The sequence below is a fragment of the Danio rerio genome, chromosome 12, assembly GCF_052040795.2.
Source record: "Danio rerio strain M-AB ecotype USA chromosome 12, GRCz13ab, whole genome shotgun sequence".
Lineage (NCBI taxonomy): Eukaryota > Metazoa > Chordata > Actinopteri > Cypriniformes > Danionidae > Danio > Danio rerio.
In genome coordinates, this window is record NC_141032.1 from 49,355,001 (window position 1) to 49,381,589 (window position 26,589).

At 37.6% G+C, this 26,589-nt stretch overlaps 1 protein-coding gene and 1 long non-coding RNA gene across 5 annotated transcripts in view; one reads left to right on the forward strand and one right to left on the reverse strand.

Annotated features, from left to right (window-relative positions):
• Positions 1-6,641, reverse strand: part of LOC147841588 (uncharacterized) — a 7,678-nt gene extending 1,037 nt beyond the window's left edge. The window contains exons 1-2 of the long non-coding RNA XR_015504747.1: positions 5,578-6,641; positions 1-4,440 (exon numbers count right to left, since the gene is read on the reverse strand). The exon at positions 1-4,440 is cut by the window's left edge and continues 1,037 nt beyond it. This is a non-coding gene — a long non-coding RNA (uncharacterized LOC147841588). The remainder of the gene's footprint in view (positions 4,441-5,577) is intronic.
• The window catches only part of fam53b (family with sequence similarity 53 member B), a 54,156-nt gene that overhangs the window by 13,981 nt on the left and 13,586 nt on the right, over positions 1-26,589 (forward strand). For 2 of the 4 annotated variants that reach the window (XR_015503357.1, NM_001007187.1), the window contains 2 exon segments: positions 17,545-17,710; positions 22,038-22,092. Coding sequence is in view for 2 of the 4 variants with exons in the window: in NM_001007187.1 (NP_001007188.1) it covers positions 17,624-17,710; positions 22,038-22,092 (142 nt within the window). In the remaining 2 variants the exon portion in view is untranslated. 4 annotated transcript variants of the gene reach the window in all.

The window sequence follows — 26,589 nt, forward strand, 5'->3', positions numbered from 1 at the left end:
CGCTCTCGCTGCTTTCGGTGTGAACGTACAGTAACAGTATTCAGGTGCAGTAACTGAATGATCAAATGTAAAATAATACTGCGTAGCTGTATGCATTGTGTAAATAATTAAATGATATATAAAATATCGGGAAAATTATGGCCTGAAAATAGCAACATTTCTTGCGCCTTATTGTGCCGGGTGTATGATAGGGCCCATCGTTTTAGTTTCACCATATTTACATGGACACCAATACTCCGATTTTAATATGATTAAAACTAGAGCTGCACGATTCTGGCTAAAATGAGAATCGCAATTTTTCTTTTGCTTAAAATAAAGATCACGATTTTCTCATGATTCTGTATATGTAAAATAAAGGTATGGTAAAAACAAACATATGGCACAACATCGATAATAATATTATGTGTAGGTTTACTGGTTTTTATAAATAATTCTATTCTACTTATAATAATTATAATATCGAATTATTATGTTTGAGATATATGCTTGCAATCTGTCATATTAGACAAATTTATTCTCTGGTAAAATCAGACATTTGCCATTATCAGATTATGTTCAACAATATAGGCTAGAGTAGTTATACTGACATTGTAAGCATTAATTTTCATGCATAACTGTGTGTTCGCTATGAAAGAAAAAAACATATCAAATGCTTGCCGTAATTACAACTTTAAAATGCCATATGATCATTTAAATGAAGTGCACACTTTCGGTTTAATTTTGACTGCTAAGTGCTTGTTCATACTTCACGCGCCTCTCAAGCGATCACTCAGTGCCACAAACTGAATATTATGTACAACCATATTACCTGTTACTCACAACATTTGCAGGTTCTGTTCACTAAAGTAGACGCACGCGTGTCTGTCATTAAGTAGAGCGCGCACGCCCTGTGATAATCGCTAACGGTCAGCAGCTCACATCACGTGTGATTTCCCGGCCGCGAAAACATCATTATATGAAACCAACATGACATTTTTAGGTGAATTATACCTTATGAATACAGTATGCGACTCATTCAACATCATTTAGAGGTGTCAATGTAATCTTGAAAATGGGATTGACAGAATCGTAGAAATGCTAGATTAAAATCGTCTAGGGCAGTGGTTCTCAAACTTTTTTCATCAAGTACCACCTCAGAAAAAAATTGTTTCTCCAAGTACCACCAAAATGAGCAGTATTGAAATAAAGTAGCGTCGTAGGCCCAATAAAGCAGCTACAACTCTGCACAGTTAAAAAAAACCTGGCAGATTACCTCAGAAATATAGGCTATATGTCATATATGGCATATTATATCCATCATTTTTGATAAATTTTGAAATGTGTGTAGCATGTACATGACATATTTCATTCCTCCGCGTACCACTAAAGGAAGCCTCCGTACCACTTGTGGTACACGTACCACAGTTTGAGAACCACTGGTCTAGGGGGTCGAATCGAGATTGCGATCTTTCAACGATTAATTGTGCAGCTCTAATTAAAACAATACTCTGATTAAGAGTCCACCATGCACATAGCAATTTTTGATTAATTGAATCCGATAAAGGTCGTAATCAAAAGCAAACTAAACAGAAATTAGACTTTGATCGATATAAAGTTACAAATGGTACAATTTCTGATGCTTTAAAAATCCTCATGCAGTCACAGGCCTCAAAAACACATGCAAATGATAAATTACTATGCAAACTCAGCATTGCATATCCTGTGATGTGACTATTGTGAATGATCACATTATGATATTGATGCTGCAACAATATATTGTGCAGACCTAATTCATTTATAATTAATTCCCTATATTGCAGATCTTCAGTACTCACATGTTGCTTTTTCTGTGTAAATGTAATGTACAATGTTATTTATATTTATTCAAAATTAACCTTTTTTTTTTGTTACAATTTTATTTTTAGTTAGCAGGCATGCTATAACATGTAAACAAATGCAATTGGTGTGTCTTGCGTAATTGTGATGTCTGTGTGCAATAAATAAGTATTTTAGGTCTCGCATTAAAGGGATAGTTCACCCAAAAATGAAAATTCGGTCATCATTTATTCACCCTTATTTAAAACCTTTCTTCTGTTGAACACAAAAGAAGATATTTTAAAGAACGCTGAAAACTGGTAACCATTGACTTTCAATGTGTTTGTTTTCCCTAACATGAAAGTCAATGGTTACCGGTTTCCAGCTTTCCTCAGAATGTCGTCTTTTGTGTTCAACAGAAGAAAGAAACTCATAAAGGTTTATAACCACTTGAGGGTGAGTAAAAAGTGAGGACATTCTCATTTTTGAGTGAACTATGCCTTAAAGAACGGCACAGATGTTCCCGACACGTGTCTTCAGTTTAGTAGGTGAAACGCAAGAGACACAGACAGCAGTAAATGGCGTAAAATTCAGTCTGTTCTTCAGGCAAATCATCATGTGCTCTATAATTCACTTTAGGTCACAGGTCATGTGAAGTCCTCTCACGCTTTGTGGTCATTTTTGCAGACTGACACTAAAAGAGCAGCACGAACTTTCTGCTGAACTCGCGTCTGAAATTATAATGTCAGTCATTCCGGGTGAAGTTGAGGATGTTTTCAGGTGAGCGTGTGTTTGCCATCAGTGGGTTTGTGGAGAGCACATGAATGCAGTCTTTGTGCGTGTCGCTGTGGCTCGCTGTGCAAATGTGGGTTATTGCCTGGTAACAATTTAACCAGCGGCCGGTTTCCAGATGAACATACAGTAAAACAAACTCTTGCGCAGGCTCGTTTATTGACGCTTCTTCACAGCTTTTGCGAGCAGCCGCAGGTCTGAAGTGAACGTGAGGTTCTCGCTAATGAAATGAGACGTGTGTGTCTCGTCTTTGTGTTTATGTTAAGCGGTCGGGCAGCTGCGTCTCATGAAAGCATCCGCCGAGCATTCTTTCGCTGGGTCCTTTACGCTTGCTATTGTGAAAGCTAACCCTATGGCTGTTTGCTGGCGCGTGATCGCAGCTTTTGCGCTCTTCGACGGCCTGTAAACTTGGGTTTGAAGCTCTTGGCTCTCGTCGTTTGCTTGGAGTCGAGCTTCATTTCTACAAGTGTTTCACAATTAGATCTGTGATGTTTTTGTTGCTCATAAACAGCCCGCGGCTGCGCCTCTCCCTCTGGTTTAGTTTGCTTTGGCTCAGAACTCGCAGCAAGCTCATATGACTAATTGATTCACTGCAACGTCCAAAAGCCCTGAAACCCTGGCCGCCGGCGACAGGCAGGTGCTGAATGGAGCTGCGCTTTTGCCCTTTTCTGGAGGGGTTTTCTATTCACGCTTTTGGTTTTGAGAAGATTTATGTTCAGAATGAGCTGGCGTTGAGCGTAAGCTTTGGGAACGAAACGTTAGACCTCATGGGTGTGTTCGCCCAGACGGCCCTGTGTTTCTCCATCTGCCCATAATGCTCTGTTTTTATAATGATAAACTTTCTTTTTCTGGCTCTCTGGGTCTTTCCCGCATGCAATCATACTCTGCTGCTCTGAAAACACCTTTATTACTCTATTATCTATAACTCGTCATGTTTTGGGGGCTGTTTTTTACTATCAGTATAATTTGCCTAAGTGGAAAGTCATTAACATGCCAGAATCACAGAAGAATGAGGACACGGTGCCTGCGGCTCACATACTGTCATGAAGAATCTGACATGTTTTCCCTTGTCAATCCGCAGCTCGGTTTCACGAGTCTCTCTTGCACTTTAACGATCCGCGTTATTCTGTTACACACATCATTATAGGCTTCTGTAAAATTCCTTAAGGTTGACAAATTCTGTTAGAATTCTTCTGCAACATTCCCATCTGTATGGCTTACATGCATGGAGTTTTGTGCTGCATTACATCTACTCGTCAAGCATTCAGGCCTGTCATGATATCCTTTTTTTAGTCATACAATATATTGCACCAGAATATATCCCGATAAACTATATTATTGTCATTTTATGATCATTTTATACCCCTCATTATAGTATGCCAGAATGACAATATAATATCATCACAACGTAAGTGCACTCATCCGCATAATATTTTATTCTTAAAGGGTCAGGAAACACCAAAACACATGTTTTGAGATGTTGTTGGTCATATGTGTGTCCCACGCTGCTATCAACACTGTTAGGGCACACACTTTTCACTAAAAAGTGAAAATTGGTTTAGGGTTGTGCCGATCGACGATAGTATTCCCATTTTGTTCGCGCTCAACTGAACAAAAACATGGAAAACGAGTCCTCCATCCGCCTCCCTTCTGAAAGAATCTTACAGCATCCTTGTTTGTTTTGTGCCTAGATGTATATTATATCCATTTTGCAGCAGATACCGGCATGAACTAGGGCTGAAAAAATCATAATCACGATTATTTTGGTCATAATTGTAATCACGATTATTCTAAGCGATTATCAGTTGAAGTCAAAATTATTAGCGCTCCTGAGAATTTTGTTTTTTTTAATTACTATTTTTCAAAAGAAGGCAATGATTCGCACTCAATTGCTTCATACTGTTTTTATTTTTACTTTTTCTTACATTTTACGGGTGATAACAGACAAACAGACGTTTCGGCACAAAGCCTTCCTCAGTGTGTGACACATTCTCCAACTCCACCCTTTTATTCCATAGTCAATCACAATGTGCAATTAGTTAAACCGTCACTCTCATTTCATTATCAATTAATCACACAATAACTTATAATCTTCCCAGCAATGACAATAAACATTCTTCCCATTTCCAACCTCACTCCACAGAGATAAAGTGCATCAACCACCATCACTAATCAGGTGTACATCAATACAAAAAAATTTCTAACAGTTGACATTAAAAGTTTTCTACATTTAACAATTACCCAAAGATTAAAAATAACAAGTCTTACCTTCATCTCTACTCTTACAACCAATTATACAGGAGACATTTACCTGCATATTCAAAAACGATTTGCAAGACATACGAAAAAAACTTGCATTCAAAAACCATTACTACATAGGAAAACATCATATCAATTATCATTATATTTTAACAATTTACACTACAATATATCATGATCAATTACTCGAAAAATACCTTTTCCTTCCAAAACATAATCTCGCAAGAAAACAGCACATCAAACATCAAGTTTCAGACCTCTCCTTTTCGTTACAATATCATGGTCAATTACTTGCAAAATACATTTACTTTCAGTAACATTCAGTAACAGTGGTTGATGCACTTTATCTCTGTGGAGTGAGGTCGGAAATGGGAAGAATGTTTATTGTCATTGCTGGGAAGATTATAAGTTATTGTGTGATTAATTGATAATGAAATGAGAGTGACGGTTTAACTAATTGCACATTGTGATTGACTATGGAATAAAAGGTTGAAGTTGGAGAATGTGTCACACACTGAGGAAGGCTTTGTGCCGAAACGTCTGTTTGTCTGTTATCACCCGTAAAATGTAAGAAAAAGTAAAAATAAAAACAGTATGAAGCAATTGAGTGCGAATCATTACCTTCTTTTGAATAATAGTAACGATCAGATTAACGCACCAAACCAAAGAAGTAACTAAAAAAGAACCGCAAGTGCGCAGAACAAACTTCAGTAACTCTGCACTTTTAATTACTATTTCCCAAATTATGTTAAACAGAGCAAGGAATTTTAACAGTATTTCCTCTAATATTTTTGTTCTTCTGGAGAAAGTCTTATTTGTTTTATTTTAGCTAGAATAAAAGCAGGTTTAAATATTTTGAAACCAATTTAAGGTCAATATTATTAGCCCCCTTAAGCAATAAATATTTTTGATTGTCTGCAGAAGAAACTACTGTTATATAATGACTTGCCTTATTACCCTAATTAAGCCTTTGAATTGCACTTTAATCTGAATGCTTGTATTTTGAAAAACATCTAGTAAAATGTTATGTACTGTCATCATAGCAAAGATCAAATCAGTAATTAGACATGAGATATCAAAACTATTGTGTTCAGAAATAAGTTTAAAAAAAACTTCTTTCCATTAAACAGAAATTGCAGGAAAAGGGTTGCTAATCTTCAGGAGAGCTAATAATTTTGACTTCAACTGTATATATACAGTTATTTTCCACCCTGCAAAGGAAAGAGAAATTAATACAATAGAATAAAAATATGAAACAAACTGTGATTTAAGCATCTTCACCCTAAGAAAAACACTTTAGCTACAAAAATCCTTCAGTCAGGAGCAGTAAGGGATGTTCTCGTGGTTTGATTAATGATAAAACAGGTGGCAGCATTTCGCACTGTCACTTTGATGGTTTCTCTTCACGTGTCTTTTGATTCTCAACTCGTTTGTTTATTACGCAAATGAGGGTTAATATTAGGGTTGGGCATCTAAGCTATAATGCCGATCCGATCCGATATTAGCGATACATTTGTGACATTGCGATGCAACACGATACGATTCACACCCATATCACGATACAATGCGATAATTCAGCACTAACTAATTAAATCAAGTTTATGAGATGATGTGAAAGAGGATGCTGTGCCATTGAATGAGTTTGATTATTTATTAACCAAGCAAAACCAAGACTTTTTTTACAAACTGGCTTTTCTCTCAGAGCCAGAGTGTCAGTTTACAGTAGAGGGCCATTTTAGAACATATAGCACATATTATTTAAGTATTTCAAGATAAACAGAATGTATAAGTGCAATATATATTAAAATATATATATATATATTTGCACTCTTTCAACATAAAGGTTTAGCATTGCACAACAAGAATTGTGATTTAACTTTTCAACTATGAAAACAAGTTTTACAAATATATTTTGCCACTGAATATTCAAAACTTAAGGTGGTGAACTAGCAGTGTTATGCTGCTTTGAAACATCACTGTCACTGTAAACAACAGGCTAATAAAAATATAACAAACCAGCAATCTTCTTGCTGTGAGGTGGTCAAACTACCCACTGTGCCACCGTGACACCCATTATTTTTATCATTATTATTATTAATAAGATTATTATAATTAAATAAAAATTAACAGGAGGAGGTGTTTAAAACCTTCGTTCTCCGTGACACTAGGCTGAATATCTTTGCAGATGAACAATGCAATAGCATTCGTTATTGGCGTAGAGCGAGCAGAACTGTTGCGCATGGAAAAAAAACTTGCAATGCTTTTCTCACCACTTTTGGAGCTGGTAGCTACAGTTGAAGCAGTGCAGGAAGGCGGGGATGCAGGAACACTGGAAGATGCTTTCACAACAACACCGTGGCGCTGCTTCAAGTGAGATTTCAGATTAGTCGTACTGCCCGCGTATTTTACAGATATGCGGCACATTTTGCAAATTGCATCTGTCCTGTCAAGTCGTCCATCCTTAAATCCATAATGTTGCCATACTTTAGATTTAAAACTCAGTGGGGAATAAAATGTTTGTTTTGCTTCTCGCGCTTTCTGAGGGCGCACCACTAGCTTCATCCGCACACCTGATACACTGAGTTGTAGTGTAAGTGTACACATCCGCAAATCCGTTGCTAAGGCTTACTTAATGTAGGTCGATTAAATTATGCGCCAAAACAGGTTGACAACACTTGTTATTAAATAAAAAATACATTCTATGTTAAAAATATAAGCTGTATCTCGGAAAAATCGATGCATCTCGCAAAAACCGATGCATCTCGATTTGCTTCCAAAATTTCATTCGTCCTCTGCTGCTCAACCGATGCACTCGCATCGTGCACGCACATGACCGCGTATCGATACATATCGATGAATCTTCCCATCCCTAGTTAATATGAATAATCACTAATCACCGTGTTTTGACACCTATTTGACCATTAAAGAGCTGATGTTAAGATGACTTTAGATGTCTGCGCTCCTCTGCTCGTCTCAGTATGCGAATGAGACCGAATGCTGACCGCGTGCTTATGCGTGTGCGCGTGTTGCACACTCACATAAGCACGCGGTCTTTCGCGCTTTTGATATATGATGCAATAATCGTTTATCTCGATTAATGGTTTTTCATAATCGTTAGAAGCCATAATCGAAATCGTATTCACCATCAAATCCTGTCCCGCGCTGCACTGTTGTATCGAGTCTTGTTTGAACTCATTTCAGTGTCAGTGCCTATTTAGCTTTTAGAGCGTGGTGATTTGCATTTGTTTTTTCATTATTATTCAAGATCAAACGTCATGCAAATGCAGAAGGCTATTAAATAAGTTAAAAAAACAGCCAAAAGGTTATTAAATATCTTTAGATATGGTTAAATATAATAATCAAATATTATATATACATGAACGTAACACTGCGGCGCCCCCATGCGATAGAACAGCGCTTTCATTTCTAAAGCCAAGCGCAGCCCTTTCTGTTGAGCAGGTGAAGACAGCGGTGTAAGACAGCGCTTAAAAAGCAATCGGGATAATATTCACATTAGTTTATTTGCTATAAATGCTCCTGCTGTCTTTTGTGCATGTGTTGCAGTTTAGTTTGATACTTTTAAAAAGAGCAAGTAAAACTAGAGGAACAGTTCGTAAATCTTACTGTTGTATTAAAGGTCAATATTGTATTACTAATAATATATAAGAGGCTGTGATATCTGCTACCAGATCTATTTTCAATCATCAGACACCCACATGAAAATATACTTCAAGTCATTTAAAGTAAATACTACAGTGTTTCTAACCATACTGACTCTGACACCTCCAGAAATAGGGATGTTGCACAATCAGCTGAAATGTTGCTTGGTTTATGTATAGGTGATATAAATTGCATCACCAAAAATGACCGAACTCATGTCAATGTGTTGTGCGAATATTTATTTATTATAGTGACAGGCCTACAAGCCTGTTTGACAAGAAACATTTAATACCACACGCGTTCAGAAGTGCAGAAGTGCACTAGACTCCCATTAAAGTAAGCTTTATAATCTTATTAATACATATTAAACCTCTTATCTCTTAACATTTATTAAAAGTACATGCTAAGTGACTTATATTTGCTGGTTTGCACAGTCAAAGTTGTAACATTCATATATAAGCTTTATGTTTGCTAGTTATTTATCAGACCTAACATAAGCTTTCTGCTATTATATTCATAAATTCCATTTAAATTGGTCTTCGATCTCACATCAGTAGCATTTAGCAGGGAAATAAGCACATAATCAGTACCTGAGGTGATCATTGTCATTGTAGTTTATGCTGTTGTTCAGCTACGACTAGGCCTTTCACAATAATCTATATATATAGTGACAATACATGGACATGACCTCACTCATTTTTGGTGATGCCATATATATTGCCCATACATTACAATTTCAGCAACATTTGAGCTGATTGTGCAACATCTCTATCTTTATTGGTGGAGTATGGTTAAAATACTGTAGTGTTTACTATAAATTACTATAGTATATTTTCATGTGGGTGTCTGACGATAATCTGAAAATAGCTCTGGCTGCAAATATCGCAGCCTGTTACTCTTGACCTTGCTCTTATTTGTTAATATTAATTTTTAAATTAATAATTAATTTTTAAATCTTATTTGTTAATTTATTTAGGATACGTGTTTTCACATTCTGACTCCAATGCCTGATTATTAAACTGTTAAAATGACTATAATTAAATTAGGAATAAAATATGATGTGTTTTTTAGAAGCGTGTACTTGCATTGTGATGATTATTATTCTGGCAGTACATAATAAGTGGCATAAATGGTCTTAAAATGACAGTAATATTGTTTATCGTAATATATTTGGTGCAATATATCACACAACGAATAACTATTGTGACAGGATTAGCCGTGACGTCACAGGACTAAAAACCATTTCCTAAATAGATGTTTTGTGCATTGTAGTTGCAGATAGATATGAAATAAACTCATTTTAATATGGGAAATAGTCACAACGTTGAATCACATGTAGTAAGGATGCAGTGTTATTCATGTGTGTGCGTGTAAACCAGTGTTTTCATAGGAGGATGTAAAGACTTCAGCTTCTCTCTGTTCCTCATGTGAGAGAAAGTCGTCTGTGTTTCAACAATATTTGATTGAGTAAATGATGACGGAGGTTTTTTTTAACCCTTTGTGTGCTGTTGGGGATGTTTTCACCCACTCTGAGGTCATTTGGCCACAGCTTTTTCTGTGTTTCAGCAAATGGTAATGATTTTTGATGACAAATCATATTTTTACATATATTTTGGAATAATGCTTGAAAAAAATGATCAAAACACAAATTTACTACCCTTTCGTTATGTTGGGGGCTGTTTTTACCCCATGAACTTCCATTGACTCCATTGATTTTCATTTTGATTGCAAAGCCATGACACCATTTAATCGTGCATTCTTGATTGTTGGTGGTTTTCCTTATTGGGAAGAGGTCAGATTTGTAGTTTTTACTGTTGATCATCAGTTACAGTGCAAAGTATAGTTTCTAGCTTTTGAGTATAGTGTGTGTGAGAGTGTAAGAGAGACACAGCCTTGATAGGTCTGAGAAAATCAAAATAAGCCCCTTAACACTCATTGTAAACATAGTAAGTGTATTTTTTGCACGCATACTATAATCTGTATGCTGTTTTACTCCACAGAACTCCAAATCAAAAGCCAGAAACCTTTTTGCACAGCTCTATCTAAAGCAGAGTTGCGCAAAGTAGAGCCCAAAGTTAGCCAATAACCTTTGGTTTGGCTCCCCATCCTATCTGAAAAGAGACGTTGAATTGGGAGTTGATTGGGGTGAATGCCTTTGACAGAGATCGTCGTTTTCAATTTAACCGAACCATTATGTTTTTTTTTGTTTGTTTGTTTAATTGAGGAGCTAATAAAAAGCCTACTCAAATTAAATGTTAATGAATCAGACTTTTAAAATGGTAATACTGTCACTTGACGGATAAAACATAATGCACAAGACATGAGCAAATCAAGGCAAAGACAGGAGCAGCTCGACTAATGTATTCAGCTTTGATCTCAATTGTGTTATAAATGTGATTGCTTATGTTTTTACTATATTAAGTTCATTGCAAAATGTTTAAAATTATACTGCATCATTAATTAATATGTTTAAAAGCAATGTTTTTTTAGTTATTTTTCAATATTAGCAAATAATTTAGGAAATTGCCCATGGCAAGTTTAATTTTAATACGGTTTGGTAATTATGTGTGTAATTTATCTTTATTTATTTATGATTTGGTTATGGGTAAAACAAAGAGCATGCAGGTCAGGTAGTTGAAACGGTAGGCTACAAATAATGAATTCGTTATTAATTAATTATTCATAAAAAAACTAATTTTCCCTCGCCTATGAAGATGATGCCATCGTCCATCCCAATGTTTTACATTTGACATCGTACAATGCCAAATTGGTTCAATATTGCCCAACCCTAACTTCAACTATATATGTGTGTATTATATATAATTATTATGAATATGTAAAATAATGCAAACATGTTTAGGTGTTGCATACATGTTTACACATACATAAAAACCAACCTACAAAATTTTTAAATGTGTATATAATTTGTATCATATACATGGACATTTTGTGTCTAGATACTAATAACATTTCTTAAATATATACATGAATTGTCTGTATTTATTAGGGATGCACGATATATCGGCGACCATATCGTTATCGGCTGATAAATGCTATTTTTAAGATTATCGTTATTGATCCGATGTCTTAATTAGGCCGATATCTTTAAGCCGATAAATTAGGTAATTGCACAGAACTGCCTGCCTTGCAAATGCATGGGTGGAACTTGTTCAGACTTGTCCAGTGAACTATAATGGATCTCTCCTCACACTGTTTATTCCTTCAATCCTTTCTTCATGTGTTATTGCTGTGCTTTAACTCAGTAAGTAACCATGTTCCTTATCATTGTAGAAATGTTTGATAGAGTGACATTAAATCGCCCCAGGAAAAACATTACATGTAAACATAAAAGCAGAGATGCACACGTGCTAAACAACTAGCTGGGTTGTTTGTAATCTAATATGATTATTTGTTATTATCAACACTTGCCATGTGTTGTTGATGTAAGATTGTTTTTAGTTTGATCAGAATATTCATATTGATTATAACAAGTGTACGTGAGGGCAATCACCACACACACACACACACACATACAAACTTCTGTGACTCCGAGGGTAAATCTGCATCTGCAGTTGAGTGAAACTCACAGTAGTTTAACTTTTTATCGATCATCTTTCCCGCAATTGACAGCAAGAACGAGTGCAGAAGGATTGTCTGATTGACATGCAGCACCCACATGTGTTCAAAAGAATCTAAAACGCCAAATAGGATGAATCTATGCCGCATTTTCTAAAGTAAAAAGTACTCTCTGTATTTAGCTGTTCGCTTGTACTGTGGCTCTGAGCTGTCAAAACTTTTTCTGACAAGGCTTTTTCAGACCTTACATTACTGTAATATGTTTTATTCAAGAACATTAGGGTTGGTTTTAGTCCTTAGCTCTTTCATTTAATTCAAAATATATTTAACCTGCTCACAACAAGAAGGTTTCTGGTTCGATCCTCGGCTCAGTTGCATTTCTGTGTGGAGTTTGCATGTTCTCCCTGCGTTCGCGTGGGTTTCCTCCGGGTGCTCCGGTTTCCCCCACAGTCCAAAGACATGCGGTACAGGTGAATTGGGTAGGCTAAATTGTCCGTAGTGTGTGTGTGTGTGTGTGTGTGTGTGTGTGTGTGTGTGTGTGTGTGTGTGTGTGTGTGTGTGTGTGTGTGTGTGTGTGTGTGTGTGTGTTTCCCAGAGATGGGTTGCGGCTGGAAGGGCATCCGATGCGTAAAAATGTGCTGGATAAGTTGGTGGTTCATTCCGCTGTGGCGACCCCGGATTAATAAAGAGACTAAGCCGACAAGAAAATGAAAGAATGAATGAATGATTAGAAGTCTATATAATCACCTCGCAATTTTCAAATTATAGCTTTTTTGCTTTGGGTATAGACTATTCAGTTCAATGAGACCAGTTCAATCATTTTTGAAGTTTTTAAAAATAAAATTAGTTTTTCACTGTATAAAAATATAAGGTTTTGAAATATTTACCCATATATATATATATATATATATATATATATACATATATATATATATATATATATATATATATATATATATATATATATATATATATATATATATATATAAAGGCTATCGGCCTCCAAATCTGAAGAGTTATCGGTTATCGATATCGGCCAAAAAAATCCATATCGGTGCATCCCTAGTATTTATAATATATACAAAATACATATGCACAGCGCACACATGTATTATGTAAAAAAATTAATAAAATTATTTTGTATGCGATTGGGTATATTCAACTTTGTTCCACAGTCAAGTTTGGTTTTTGGCTCTTTATAAGAAAAAGTTTGGGTACCCCTGATCTAAAGGGTGAATGCTGCCAACAGATGATCAAGAGTATAAATTAGACGTTTTACCTCTTCCCAAGGCAAAACCAGCAACAGTCAAGAACGCATGATTATATGCTGTCATGCCTTTGCAATTAAAAAATGTCATTATAATGGAAGTCAATGGGGCAAAAACAGCACCAACATAACCAAAGGGGAGTCAGTGTGAACATTCCGCAAGAGTTAAATGTGTTTGTGAAATGGAGGAAATGTGCAGCTCCTCTGATGGGCCTGAAACGTCTGTGTTTATGTCGAGTCACGTATCCTCAGCACTGAAGTCAGACTCGCCCTGCAGATAGAGGCTTATCGGTGGCCGAGTGTCCCGTGAGTGTGGGATATCAAACACCCAGCAGCGCCACACGTCTCTCTGCATGTCTGCTAAGTTTTCTGGCTGTCAGACGTAACTCCGGGAACATGCAAGATGATTACTGACAAGTCATATATTTTTCATAGGTGCGTTTCATTTAAATATTAAAAAAGAATTGGTGCTGGGCAAAGATTAATCATAGTTAGTCACATCAATCTATCTATCTCATCTATCAATCTATCTGTCTGTCTGTCCGTCTGTCTGTCTGTCTGTCCGTTAGGGGTGTAACGATACACTCAGCTCACGATACGATGTGTATCACGATATAATGTTCACGATTCGATATGTATCACGATATTTGGAATAGAAATTGAAAATTAAACTGAAATGCAAATTTTACCAAGTAAACTATTTTTATGTATTTCTTTTGTTTCAACTTGTTAAACTGAACCTTGTTTAAGAAAATAAATTAAACAGGCCTGTCTCTGGAAAATAAAACAACTTAAAAACTTCTTAAAAATATTATTGAAATGACAGAGACAAAATTAAGGAACAATTTAAGTAAAGGTGCAAAAAAAAAAAGCTTTCTATTCAATTGAATTTAACAGTAAGAGCTTAAGGCTTTGCTTGGTCACGTGCGTTTTTTGTGTGTGCAAAAAAAAAATCCACATTTCCAGGTATTTAATTCATATTTAATTAAATTCATTTAGAGATATCTCTAATTACAATTGTGACTGGTCAAAACTCATTTAGAGATATCTGCAAATATTTTTCAATGGAAGTCAATGGAGGAATATGACTAGTCATAATATATTTGCAGATATCTCCAATCTGATTTCGTACTAGTACACTTGTAATTGCAGATATCTCTAATTGTTATTCTAACTAGTCGAATTATAATTATGACTAGTCAAAATATAATTAGAGATGTCTCTAAATATATTTATGGATAGTCAGATCAAAGGTTTAAATGCTAAAACGGCTTGCCATACGCGCGCGTCTATCAGTCCGCCCTCTGTAGTAACAGCTCACGGTCAGCTCACGTCATGTTTGATTTTGCGGCGGGAACATTATATGAAGACAGAATGATATTTAGGGTGAATTGTACCTTATAAATACAGTATGCGACTCTCTCAACACCATTAGGAGGTATCCCTGTCGCTGTGCAAAGTATGAAAATCACTGTGAAGACTTTAAAACTTAGGATGTTTGACACAGTATGCGTGTCAAAAGCGGACGAGTCTAAAGCAATGACTGTACAACCGAAAAATTGCCAGACGTCTGATTTTGAGAGCATGGGCCATCCTCTATTTCAGCTCCACTCATCTTGGTCTGCTAACATTACTGCTGCTGCAATCTGAACTCACGTGCGACAGCAGGTGGAATGTAGCTCACGTGCAAACAGCTCAACTAATAAGAGAAAACGGACGTCATATCGTAATCAAATCGTCATAACGCCACGATGCATATCGAGACATTTTTGCATCGCAATAAATCGTACAACGATAAATCGTTACACCCCTACGCCGTCCGTCCGTCTGTCTGTCCGTCTGTCTATAGTATCCATCCATCCACACAAAATAAATGTAAGTGTTTATTTCGGACTGCACTAATGTTGTTCATCACGCTGTCATGAAATCAACAGATCCTGGAAACTTGAGTCAGTGAGCTGCGTTTCTTCTCCTCTGATAATGCACAGAGCCATTTATCAGCAGAGGGTCTCTGTCTGACCAGCTTTTAAATACTGAGAGATGTTGTGACTGATGCTCTTTTATTACTGTAAGGACACACATCTGGCTCCCATCAGCTGAGGAGGAGCTGTGTATGTTTAGAGAATCGCGAGGTCACTCTTATTTTCGGTCTGTCCTGAAGGAATCGATCACATGACCTTCACCGTTCTTCTTTCTTAGTGTTGGTTGTGTTTGGCAGGGTTTTTCTTATTAGGATCAGAAGTTTCTTAATGTCACTTTTGCTGATGCTTGTGTTAGGATCTAGATCAGAAATGCCCAAACTAGGGCTCACTGGCCAAAGTTGGCGCATGGTAACATTTGATTTGGCGAGGAAGGGAGGAGGAATGATGGGGATGGTTTAGAGATCGTAATTTCAAATCTATTATAACCTTTTGTTTGTTTTATTGATAAAGGCTGACTGAAATTAAATGTTTCAATAAAGTATTCTAAATTTAGCTTAAATGTCGATACTCTTATAGATAGAGTGTCTGTCCTATACTCTCCTATAGATAGAGGACAGTGCAGAGAGCTTGGTCCAACTAGAAGTCAACTTAGTACAGGACTCGAAATTGCGACCATTTTGGTCGCATATGCGCCCGGAAATTAATCTATGTGACCTCATAATATATATGGGAGCATTAGTGCGACTGCAGATAATGGTTGTAGTGCGACCTGTTTTGATTTTTTCTAAAAACGTGCTGAATCGCTCTTCCCTGCCGCTAAATTGGTTCATATTAGCTGTCAATCACTCAAGGTATTCCGCTGTCAGATGACAGGGAAGGAGCTTTTATGACCACGGGAAATGCGAACGGCTGAAGAGTGAAAACTTAAAGCACACAGGTTTGCAAACCCCACCTAAAGTTGAGGCGCAGATGAAAGCGATCATGACACGTCACGTGGTGAATAATGATCCGCTAGCTGAGATCAATCGAGTACGCGCTTCTTGGAGAAGGTGCCCGAATCTCCATGCGTTGCATTCACTGCGTGTTCAGCGCAAATGTCCGCTAAAAGTCAAATTTAATACTGTACATATCATCGCCGAAGAAGCTCGCCTTTACTAAGTTTACACTGAAACTGCGGCTCGTAACAAAGACCGGTGTTGCGCCGATGGTTAGCGCAAGAATGCTGCTCATAAATTGGGTCGGCTGACTCGCCTGCTTTCCACTAACACATAAACATGAAGATAATTTCAGACTGAACCTTTAAATTGACACAAACTGAAACCAAAACTTTTCAAGAGTGATAGAAGTGAGACTTTACTTACTTTCTTTTGTCTATTCTTTTTTGAGGTGTATATTATTTTTTTATTTATTTACTGATGACTGCTTTGCAGCTTTCATCATTGAATTGAATGATTTATTATAATCTTTTGTTTGTTTTGTAGCAGAAATATTATTTATTAAATTGACAGGCATATAAAAACAATAGTGCAAAATAAATATTTCTTTCTGCAATGCTTCATTTTTGTTTGATGCAAACTATTCAATTATTTTTCATAAAGTAACAGACTTTTTATAGCAGATAACCTACATCCATGCACATTCAAGGCAGTATCATAATGAGAAATGTAATTCACTGTTACTATCATTGTCATTTTCATCATCATTAATATTCTATAATTATTAGACATTCATTTTGGAATTATTGCACACAAATATCAATGTCTTCGCAGCATTAGTTAGATAGTTGTTTCTGGTTTTTGTCAGTCCTATTAATGTTGTTTTAAAATACAATAAATCCCTCAAAAAACAATTTGCAGCGGTGCTCATTCATTTTTGGTGGGTGCTCCTAAATTTTTTCTGGTGCTCCTAAATTTTTTCTGGTGCTCCTAAAATTTTTTTGGTGCTCCTAAATATTTGAAGTTGGGAGCACCGGTGCTACCAAGTAAAAAAGTTAATTTCGAGCCCTGTATTAGGTGTTGTTCGTAAAACTTGGGTGATAAGACTTTTGTCAGGTAGTGTATATTGTGTTCAATGAGGAAAAAAGCTGTTGTTTTTACCAAGACATTTAGAAGGAACTTATTTCAGAGCAGTAATTACAATACCGTGATACTTATCATGCCATCAGAATCGTATACTGACCCATGCTTACCATAGTCTGACCAAAAAAGTTCAAAGAGGATTATCTGACGTTCCTGTTGTGTGTGTGTGTGTGTGTGTGTGTGTGTGTGTGTGCAGGTGAAGGGGTTCGGTGTGATGTCGGATCGGCTATGAGCTTCTCTACAACTGTCCTGCACTGGAATGGACCGTGGCAAAGATGTGTGTTGCCATGGTAATTATTCACACTAAAACACTGGAAAAGAAGGCGGTTGACGATGTAACATCCGAAGCGTCTCTGCAGCCGGTAAGAAACGCCACATTAGATGTCTAGATAGATGTCAAGCCTCATGTATAATTCAGCTGCAGTAATGATCACTGGTGCCCTCGAGAGGTTTTCAGCTGCTTATAGTGACACAGCAGAGTTTGGCTCCTGTTCCATGTAGAGAAACTTAAAGGAATAGTTTAAAAAATTGTTTAAAAAATGAATTTAAACTCTCCTTTAAGTGATTTCAAGGAGTTTCTTTGTGTGATTTTTGGCACCTCCGTGAAGTTGGCCCCCACCCAACACACAACACCGGCAAATTAGTCTCATTCAGTTGTGCTGGAAAAATATTAGTTTGTGCTGTTTTGGTTTTTAAGATATTCAAATAATATTTGTAGGTCATTCAGCAGTCACACAGCTAATATCATATATAAATTAAGGGTGTCACGATCCTCCAAATCCTCGATTCGATTACATTTCCGATTCTAAAGGCACGATTCGATTCGATTTTCGATTATGAATAATTAATTAACTAATGACCAATTAATTATTTGTAGCCTACCGTTTAAACTACCTGACCTGCATGGTCTTTGTTTTACCCATAAACAAATCATACAGTAAATGAATAAAGGTAAGACACACACATAATTACCACCTGTCAATCACATTTTCTGCGGGACTCGTGAATAGGCAGTGATCTGTGTCGTTATAATGGCGTCGGTAAAAAAGACGCACAACCAACAGGAACCAGCCAACAGCATCTGAGGTGTTCACTAAAATGACTAAGTACAAGTGAGTGAAAGATTGAAGCAGTCCTCTGACTGCCTGGACCTGCTGTCTCGAGCGCATGGCTGTGTGTGCGTCTGCGTCTGTGTGGTCACATGATGTGCATTTTCAGAGGTAGAGAGGAAGGAGGGCTGCTCAAAAATGCTACACGCCACTGTGGATGTCAAATCGTTGTTGTTCTAAAATGCCATTTAAAAACAAAGACAGTGTAAACAGGGCCTGAGTGTGTACTTTTCGCGAGCGGATTTGCAACGGGGGCGGGAGGAGGATCGCGATGCCGGTGTTGTCTATCGGACGAACCGTACGTAATACGTACATAGCAGAGCTTGCAAAACTGTGTTTTTTTTGTCGACAACATGAACGTTGTCAACATAACTCACTGGAAATCCAAAATGCTTCCACACCGGCGACTTCATTGAAAGAGGAGAGGGTTTAAGCTCTGTCGACGGGTCTCCTGCTTCTGCAGTTTAACAAGCACTTCAACAAGCCTGTTTTTTTCCCGCTTGGCAAGCCAAGCTGACGTGACATGGGGGCGTGGCAGCATCGACGATTCTATTTTTTGATTCAATAATCGAAATTGAGCATAAATTTCGATCAATTTCGATTAAAACTCGAAATCGTGACACCTCTAATATAAATCATAAAAAATAAATAAATAATGAGGCGATTTACTAAGAAAATAAATTTAACATTTATTATTCATTAGGAAATGAAAAAAAATCCTACTTTAATAATAATATTAATAATATTAATGATAAGGATTATTATTATTAAGTAGGATATTGTTCATTTATATTGTATTTTTTAAAACATGCAAACCACTGTAGAAATGTTTTGATCAGCAGGTCCATGTCACATACAGTACAGATACTTAATAAATAATCCACTATATATTAAAAGCATTAAAGTATGCTGTGTCCCACTGTTAAATAATAGGTCACCTATAGCTTTTGCCATGAGGTAATCTTAAAAATGACATCAATGCATTCAAAGTGCACTGCGAAGGGAGCACAATTGTAGACATGAAGATCGCTAAAACTGAACTGTAAAATAGTTTGAAAGCAAATCACACCTAAGAGAGATGACCTTCAATGTTTTTTTTATTTTTAGTCATTTCAAGTTTAAATGTTAGAATGTTCTAAATTAATAGGGGGGATAAGTGGGAATAGAACACAGCCAGGAACTATGTTTCTAACTACAGTTCCAGAGGTGTAGTAGGAAGTGCACAAGTTTGCGACGCAGATTGCGAATGTTCGTTGGAACGATGGATTTGGGAAACGGCAAATCAACGAATTATACTTGTAAAGACACAACTTGCGACCTTAGTTGGCTCACGATGGTTTTGGGAAATGCACCCCTGACTGGGACAGTAACCATCCTGTATACTGCTCGAGCACAGGGCCCGAAATTGCGACCATTTTGATCACATATGCACCCGAATTTTCATCTATGCGACCTCAAATATTTGGGAGCATGTGTGCGAGTGCATAAAATTGTTGTGTGCGACCAGTTTTCACTGCAAAATGTTCACCACATGCGTGGATTTGGGAGACATTCACGCAGAATGCATCTCTGCACTTGAAACGCGAAACGCAGCGCTCAGGAATGGTTTAAAACAGTCGTCATGTCAACTTGCTGCAGAAAACAAAGCCAGCAATGCTTGCCCCGCCTTCGCGCTCTTCTTATTGGCCCACCACTGCTCTAGCACTGAAATATCAGCTGTCAATCACTCAGTCAATGCCTTCTGGCTTGGGATGACAGAGAGAGCTACTACCGCGAAAAACTGTAAAGCGCTGAAGATAAGAATGAAGATAACGCCTGTTTCACACTGCAAGCGTCAGCGGCGCGTGAGCAGAGCGTGAGCAGCATGTGTGTTTTCGGCGTCAGAGCGAGGCGTGAGCGTCGCCGAAGCAGCAGTGCAGCGATAGTTTCGGCGCTGGGTCTATTTTTGACGCGCTGCTCACGCTCAATTAAAGTGACAGTGCATTGATAATGACCAAAACACAATGAATGACAGTAAAAAGTAGCAATTTTACCCAATAAATACGTTGATAACGTCAAATGGTATACATATAGTCATTCAAATGAACTTAAAACGATTAAAAACGGCAACATTTATTTAGGCCCGAACTACAAAACCAAATGTAAAACAATTTTAGTATCAGTTTTGCTTAAGTTGCACACTAGTGTTGTAGGAGAGGGGAAATAGAATATTTACGGGATTTGTAGTCCATAGCGAAGTGTATTGTGGGTAGTGTTCGACACGCATACTGGATTATGTGAGCTCGCTGTGTGCTGTGCAGCTGAGCAGAGGAAGAAAGTTTTAATCTGCTTTGTTTTATTTTCACTCGAGTTATTCCTACCGGGAGCTGTTTGCACTGTGAATCTGACAACACGAAAATAAGTAAAATAATGGCATGCATTGGTAACTTTTGTCCGTTTCATCATCTGCACGAGCATGAATTAACGAGCTGTTATTCTGCCGCTGGACAGATGAAAAGTTTAAAAGGTGTATTTGTATATAGAGAGACATGGGTAACTAGATAGAATAGACAGAGATAGGTTGATCTCTGCAGCAGCTGCCGAAGAACTGCGCGCTGCAGACGCAGCTGGTGTGAAAGGCAAACGCCTGCGTGCTGCTACTGCTCGACATACGCGCTGCTCACGCTCTGCTCACGCGCCGCTGACGCTTGCGGTGTGAAACAGGCGTAACACTGACAGATTTTGTTTTAGAAACCACCTAAAGTTACAAATAATGACACATCTTACTAGTGACCATGTGCTGAATGTCTACACTTTTCCAAGAGTGGATAAAAGACTTTCCTTGGCTTCAAGTCCGCTTTGAAATGTCTGTGGGATGGAAATTTCAGGTAACTGTTTGCCACATCTAGCACGAGAGCTTCTGTTTAATCCTTCATATAATCGCCAGATGCTGTCCGCCGTGCAAGGGGCAGCTATATGTCAAATTTAACACCACGTACACCACCGCAAACAGGCTTGCACTGACTAAACTAATATTGCTACTTATGAAGACCGGTATTGATATTAACATGACGTATGCATATAATAGGGTACAGTACATGTCAAAAGCATCAGTGCAATATCAGACAGCACCCGTGAGAACAGCACAGTTATACCGTTAACAGATTCATTCATGTCAAGCATTGTGTGCAGGGCCGGTGAGCGCTCCGTGTATGCTTTGGTCACTCAGTTCTGTTATCAAATCTATTTTCTTGTGATAATGGGATTTTGTTAAGACATATTTGCCTCACGCATGCACATATATATTTTTGCTTGTTAGTTTGATTAGGGTTGATTTCAAATGCAATAAATCTGTTTGTATAAAACTTGTAGTAACGGTGCTTATAATTGGTGGGTGCGAATAAATTTTGGCTGATGCGCCTAAATTTATTATGTTAAGAGCACCAGTGCTACCCAGCAAAAAGGTACATTTCGAGCCCTGCTGTTCTGAATGCAGAATTGATTTCTCAAACCATTAGTTTTGTCACGGCTCTAGTCAGTAAGCAGGCGTAGAGGTGTCTATCTAGTCTATCTGAACTCTGATCTGTGTGTGTTTCTACAGCAGGAGCCGCTGACCATGAGCCAGGGGACAGCTCTGTTCTCCTGTGGAATCATGGGTAAGTGCAGATATTCATAACCATGTGCTGATTCCTCTTTCTGTTCTGCATTTGCCCTTCACTGATTGGATCAGTTGATATCCTCCTCACCTGCAGGAACCAGCAGAAACAGAAAGTCCTCAACATCTGTTCATTTGTGTTTGCGTCTTACGCCTGATACCCACGAGGCCTAGTTTTAGATGCCACAGGTGCATGTGAATGTCAGCCAGTGTCATGAGTGAGCAAATGTCTGTGTGCCTCCATTGTTCTGCTGTTTTTATCTCGCAGAAAACAGAGGTAGTAAAATAATGGAGCCTTTGGTCTTTGAGTGGAATAAACAGGTTGCAGCCGAAAACAGATCAATAGTGTTTTGTGCTGCTGTTAGGTTGGCACCAGATCGTCTGCGATGGCACATAACCCCTTGCCCACAGCGCTGAATTCTTGGTAGGCGGTCTATTGTGCTGCGGCGTGTCCACGGCCAATGCTTTTCGGTTGTGACTTGGAAAAAATCCCCCTCCGCATCCAGGCGCACTTCAGCTCTGACACACCTGAGCGTCAGCCACTAGCTATGTTGTCATCTGCCTGTTTTTATCAGGGTGTATGATGTGTCTTAAAAAGGATTAAAGGTTAATAAATCAATTTAGAGAAATTTAAGGCCCTTAAAGGGTACTTAAATGTCATTTTGGGCGACACAGTGGATTAGTGGTTAGCACTGTGGCCTCACAGCAAGAAGATCGCTGGTTCGAGTCCCCAGTTTGCATGTTCTCCCAGTGTTGGCGTAGGTTTCCTCCGGATGCTCTAGTTTCCCCCACAGTCCAAACACATGCACTATTGGGGAATTGATTAACTAAATTGGCCGTAGTGTATGAGTTGCGTTAACGCGAGACTTCTATCGCGCAATAAAAAAAATATTGACGTTAATCTATTCTCAAAGTTGGGTTGGGAGCTGGGTCTATTCTACGCAAGCTATCATGACTTTCATCTTGATATTTTAGCGCGGATGTATACAGGGACATCTGTAGTCTAGTTATTTGCCTTAATAGACAATAATATAATTGAGGTGTTTACGTGAAGTGCGTTCATGTAAGAGTTTCCTGTCATTTTGGGTGACTTTAACTGCAGTTTGGCACTTTTAAATACACTGATGAACATTTCATTCATGCCAGTGTCCAGCGAGCTGACAGGACATGACGAGGCCACTCGCTGCATTGAAACCGCTGCCATGGAAAATGAAATGAATGTTCTTGACTGCTTTAAGATGAACAAACAATCCTACCCAAAACATGCTAAATTAGCCAGATCAGTAGTGCATCCTGGGCAGCAGCAGCAGCAGAGAAAGGGTGTTCAGTGCTGCTCAGTGAGAGCAGGACTGCACTAAAGCCATTTACAGTGGATTCAATAATGTTCCCCCACAAAACACATAACCTAATCTTGATGAGTAAAGAATTTCAAATTATAACTAAATATTAATAAAATCATAATGTAGTCAGAGTATACAGGCTAATGCTGGCATTATTCTTTTATTATTCAGCTTCACCATCGCCTTATTGTGAAGTAGTGTTAAGTGGCAAAACAAATCCCACTGAGCCTTTATCTTAATTTCGTTATTCCCAAATACCCGTCATCATTTATCATTTATTTTAATTCATTTGCTAAGAAATAATTATTTTTATTGGTGCGTTGGTCAATTTAAGCGTTAAGTGTATGTACCCAGGCCTATTTAGAGTGTTGAGATGTTAAGATGTTACAGAGGGCTTATTTTATTTTTTTTGTTCCAACTTGGCCTGTAGCCTATGTTATGCATAAGTAATGTTAACGCATATAAACGACTCATTCATGAAAAAAGACAAAAGAGCTGTGCATGTGCACATTTGGATAATGTTGGGCCATAAACAGCTTCGGGCTTTTAAAAAGCTGTCAACAAAAATGTACCTGTCGTGTTCGGGCACTATCGGGCCTACCTTTCATAGCCTGATTACAGCTCTAGTTCAGACGCCCCCTCACAGTCAGCTATAACAGTTTCATTTCACCACCAGACACCCAAAAGGCAGGTACTGTGGGTTATCCATACTGTGACGAGGCACAATTTATTTAAATCTAACAAAAGCATTAAAATGAGTAGCCTATTCCAAAGAAATTATATAATTTTTGGGTCTTAAATTAAATTTGTTGAGGTCTTAAAAAGGTCTTAAAAAACATTAAATTTAACTTTTAAAATGGTGCAAGAACCCTGAATTTGGAAATATTTGAAAACAAATTTAAATAAATGTTAATGTTAATATCCTTTCAGTTCTTTTTTCAACTAACACTGCAGTTTTAGCAGTAAGAAGCTACAATACAGATTATTAAGCTAAAGATTGAATACAAAATTAAATCGCAAATCAAATCGAAATCACAATATCTGTAAAAAAAAAAAAAATCTCAATTAGATATTTTCCCAAAATCGCACAGCCCTAGTTTGGACTGTGGGGGAAACCGGAGCACCCGGAGGAAACCCACGCCAACACGGGGAGAACATGCAAACTCCACACAGATATGCCAACTGACCCAGCTGGGGCTCAAACCAGCAATCTTCTTGCTGTGAGGCCACAGTGCTAATCACCGAGCCACTACGCTAACCATCCAACTTTTAATGCTTTCAAAAAATACTACTACTGTACTGACTATATACGCAACTATCTATATAGAAGTATTAATTTATATATAAATTGTTAATTTACAAGAGAGCTCTGTAAGGGCTGTGCTCATTTATGCTGGCCACTGGAGCTATTTGTGAATGTTTGCAAATTTGTAAAAGTTCTAAGAATAGATTCAGATCTGCTCAAACGAGTCGTCAGGAAACCCAGTTTCATTCCTGTAACTGATCTGAACACACAAACCTTTCACTTACATTTATGAAATGCCTTTTAAATAGCAGAATAGCACTTTCAATTCCTCTCTGTTATTTCTCAAGCTGTATAGGTCTTCCTTTTAACATATTTCTAGATTTATTTTTAGCATTGTGGGAAAAGTAGAGCCATTAAAACAGCTTGTTGGTGAAAAGTATTGAGAGATTGCAGTACTTCATGTTTCTCACATCTCTGTTTCCCCCACTGACGTTTCACATTATTCAGAGAAACTCGAACATGAAGTATGCGGACAGTAGCTGGTCAGCGGTGTCGTGCGGTGTGTGTTGGTGATCCGTGTCAGGAGGAGTAACCCAAACACACACTCCACACACAGATGTTCATTCGTCTGGCCTCCTGCCACCGATCAGACGCTCTATTTCTGGCCTCTTTGTTTCTCAGGCACAGCTGTGTTGTTTGTGAGCGTCTACAGCCTCTTCCTGTGAACTCGGCCCTTTTGTTCAGCCTAAAGAGAAGCGTCTCGGACTGGAGGCTGGTGCATTTTTTTGTGGGGTCAGATCTGAGTTTTCTGCTGTGGTTTTGATCCTGGTTCATAGGAAGCTGTAAATCATGTGATACGTGCTCGTTCAGACACATGAGCCTCGTCCATATGAGCTGCAGGACTCTAGATTTAGAAATGTTCTGGATGGTGTTTTCGTGGTTTTTCTACATTTAGGGGACCACTGTGAGTTGGCTTAGACCAACAAAAGCTTGCTTTAATGATTTAAAATAAACAAATTCTGATTTCTCAGCTAAAGCGATTGTTCAAATAACCACAAGTTGCTCTGTGCCATTCACTATAATTGCATCATTTGTGTCAATAGTGCTGCAGGATGACCAATTACGTCTTATTGCATTGACTTAAAGGGCAAAAAAAAATCTACTTTTCAAGCTGTTTGGACAAATGTGTGTATATTAGGGTTGGGCATCTAAGCTATAATGCCGATCCGATACGCATCTCGATACAAAGAATACGATCCGATATATTATCGATACATTTGTGAGATATTGCGATGCAACACGATACGATTCACACCAATATCACGATACAATGCGATAATTCAGCACTAACTAATTAGATCAAGTTTATGAGATTATGTGAAAGAGGATGCTGTGCCATTGAATTTGATTTTGAGACTTTTTTTACAAACTGGCTTTTCTCTCAGAGCCAGAGTGTCAGTTTACAGTAGAGGGCCATTTTAGAACATATAGCACATATTATTTAAGTATTTTCAAGATAAACAGAATGTATAAGTGCAATATATATATAAAAAAAAAAAAATATATATATATATATATATATATATATATATATATATATATATATATATATATATATATATATATATATATATTAGGGTTGTAACGGTATGAATTTTTTACGGTATGATAATCGTCTAAAACTACCACGGTTTGACGGTTTCGCGGTATACAATATGTTACAAATGTTACAAAATAGTAGAACAGTGAAGCAAATTTGACTTTTTCCAAATAATATATTTTCAGTTACTATAAACAACACCACTTACAATGAACAAATAAAAAAATAAGAAAATAATAAATAATGTGTCAAAGTCCAAATAAAGTCCAAATAAACATGGTGCAAATCCTCAGTAAAAAAATAGATATAAAT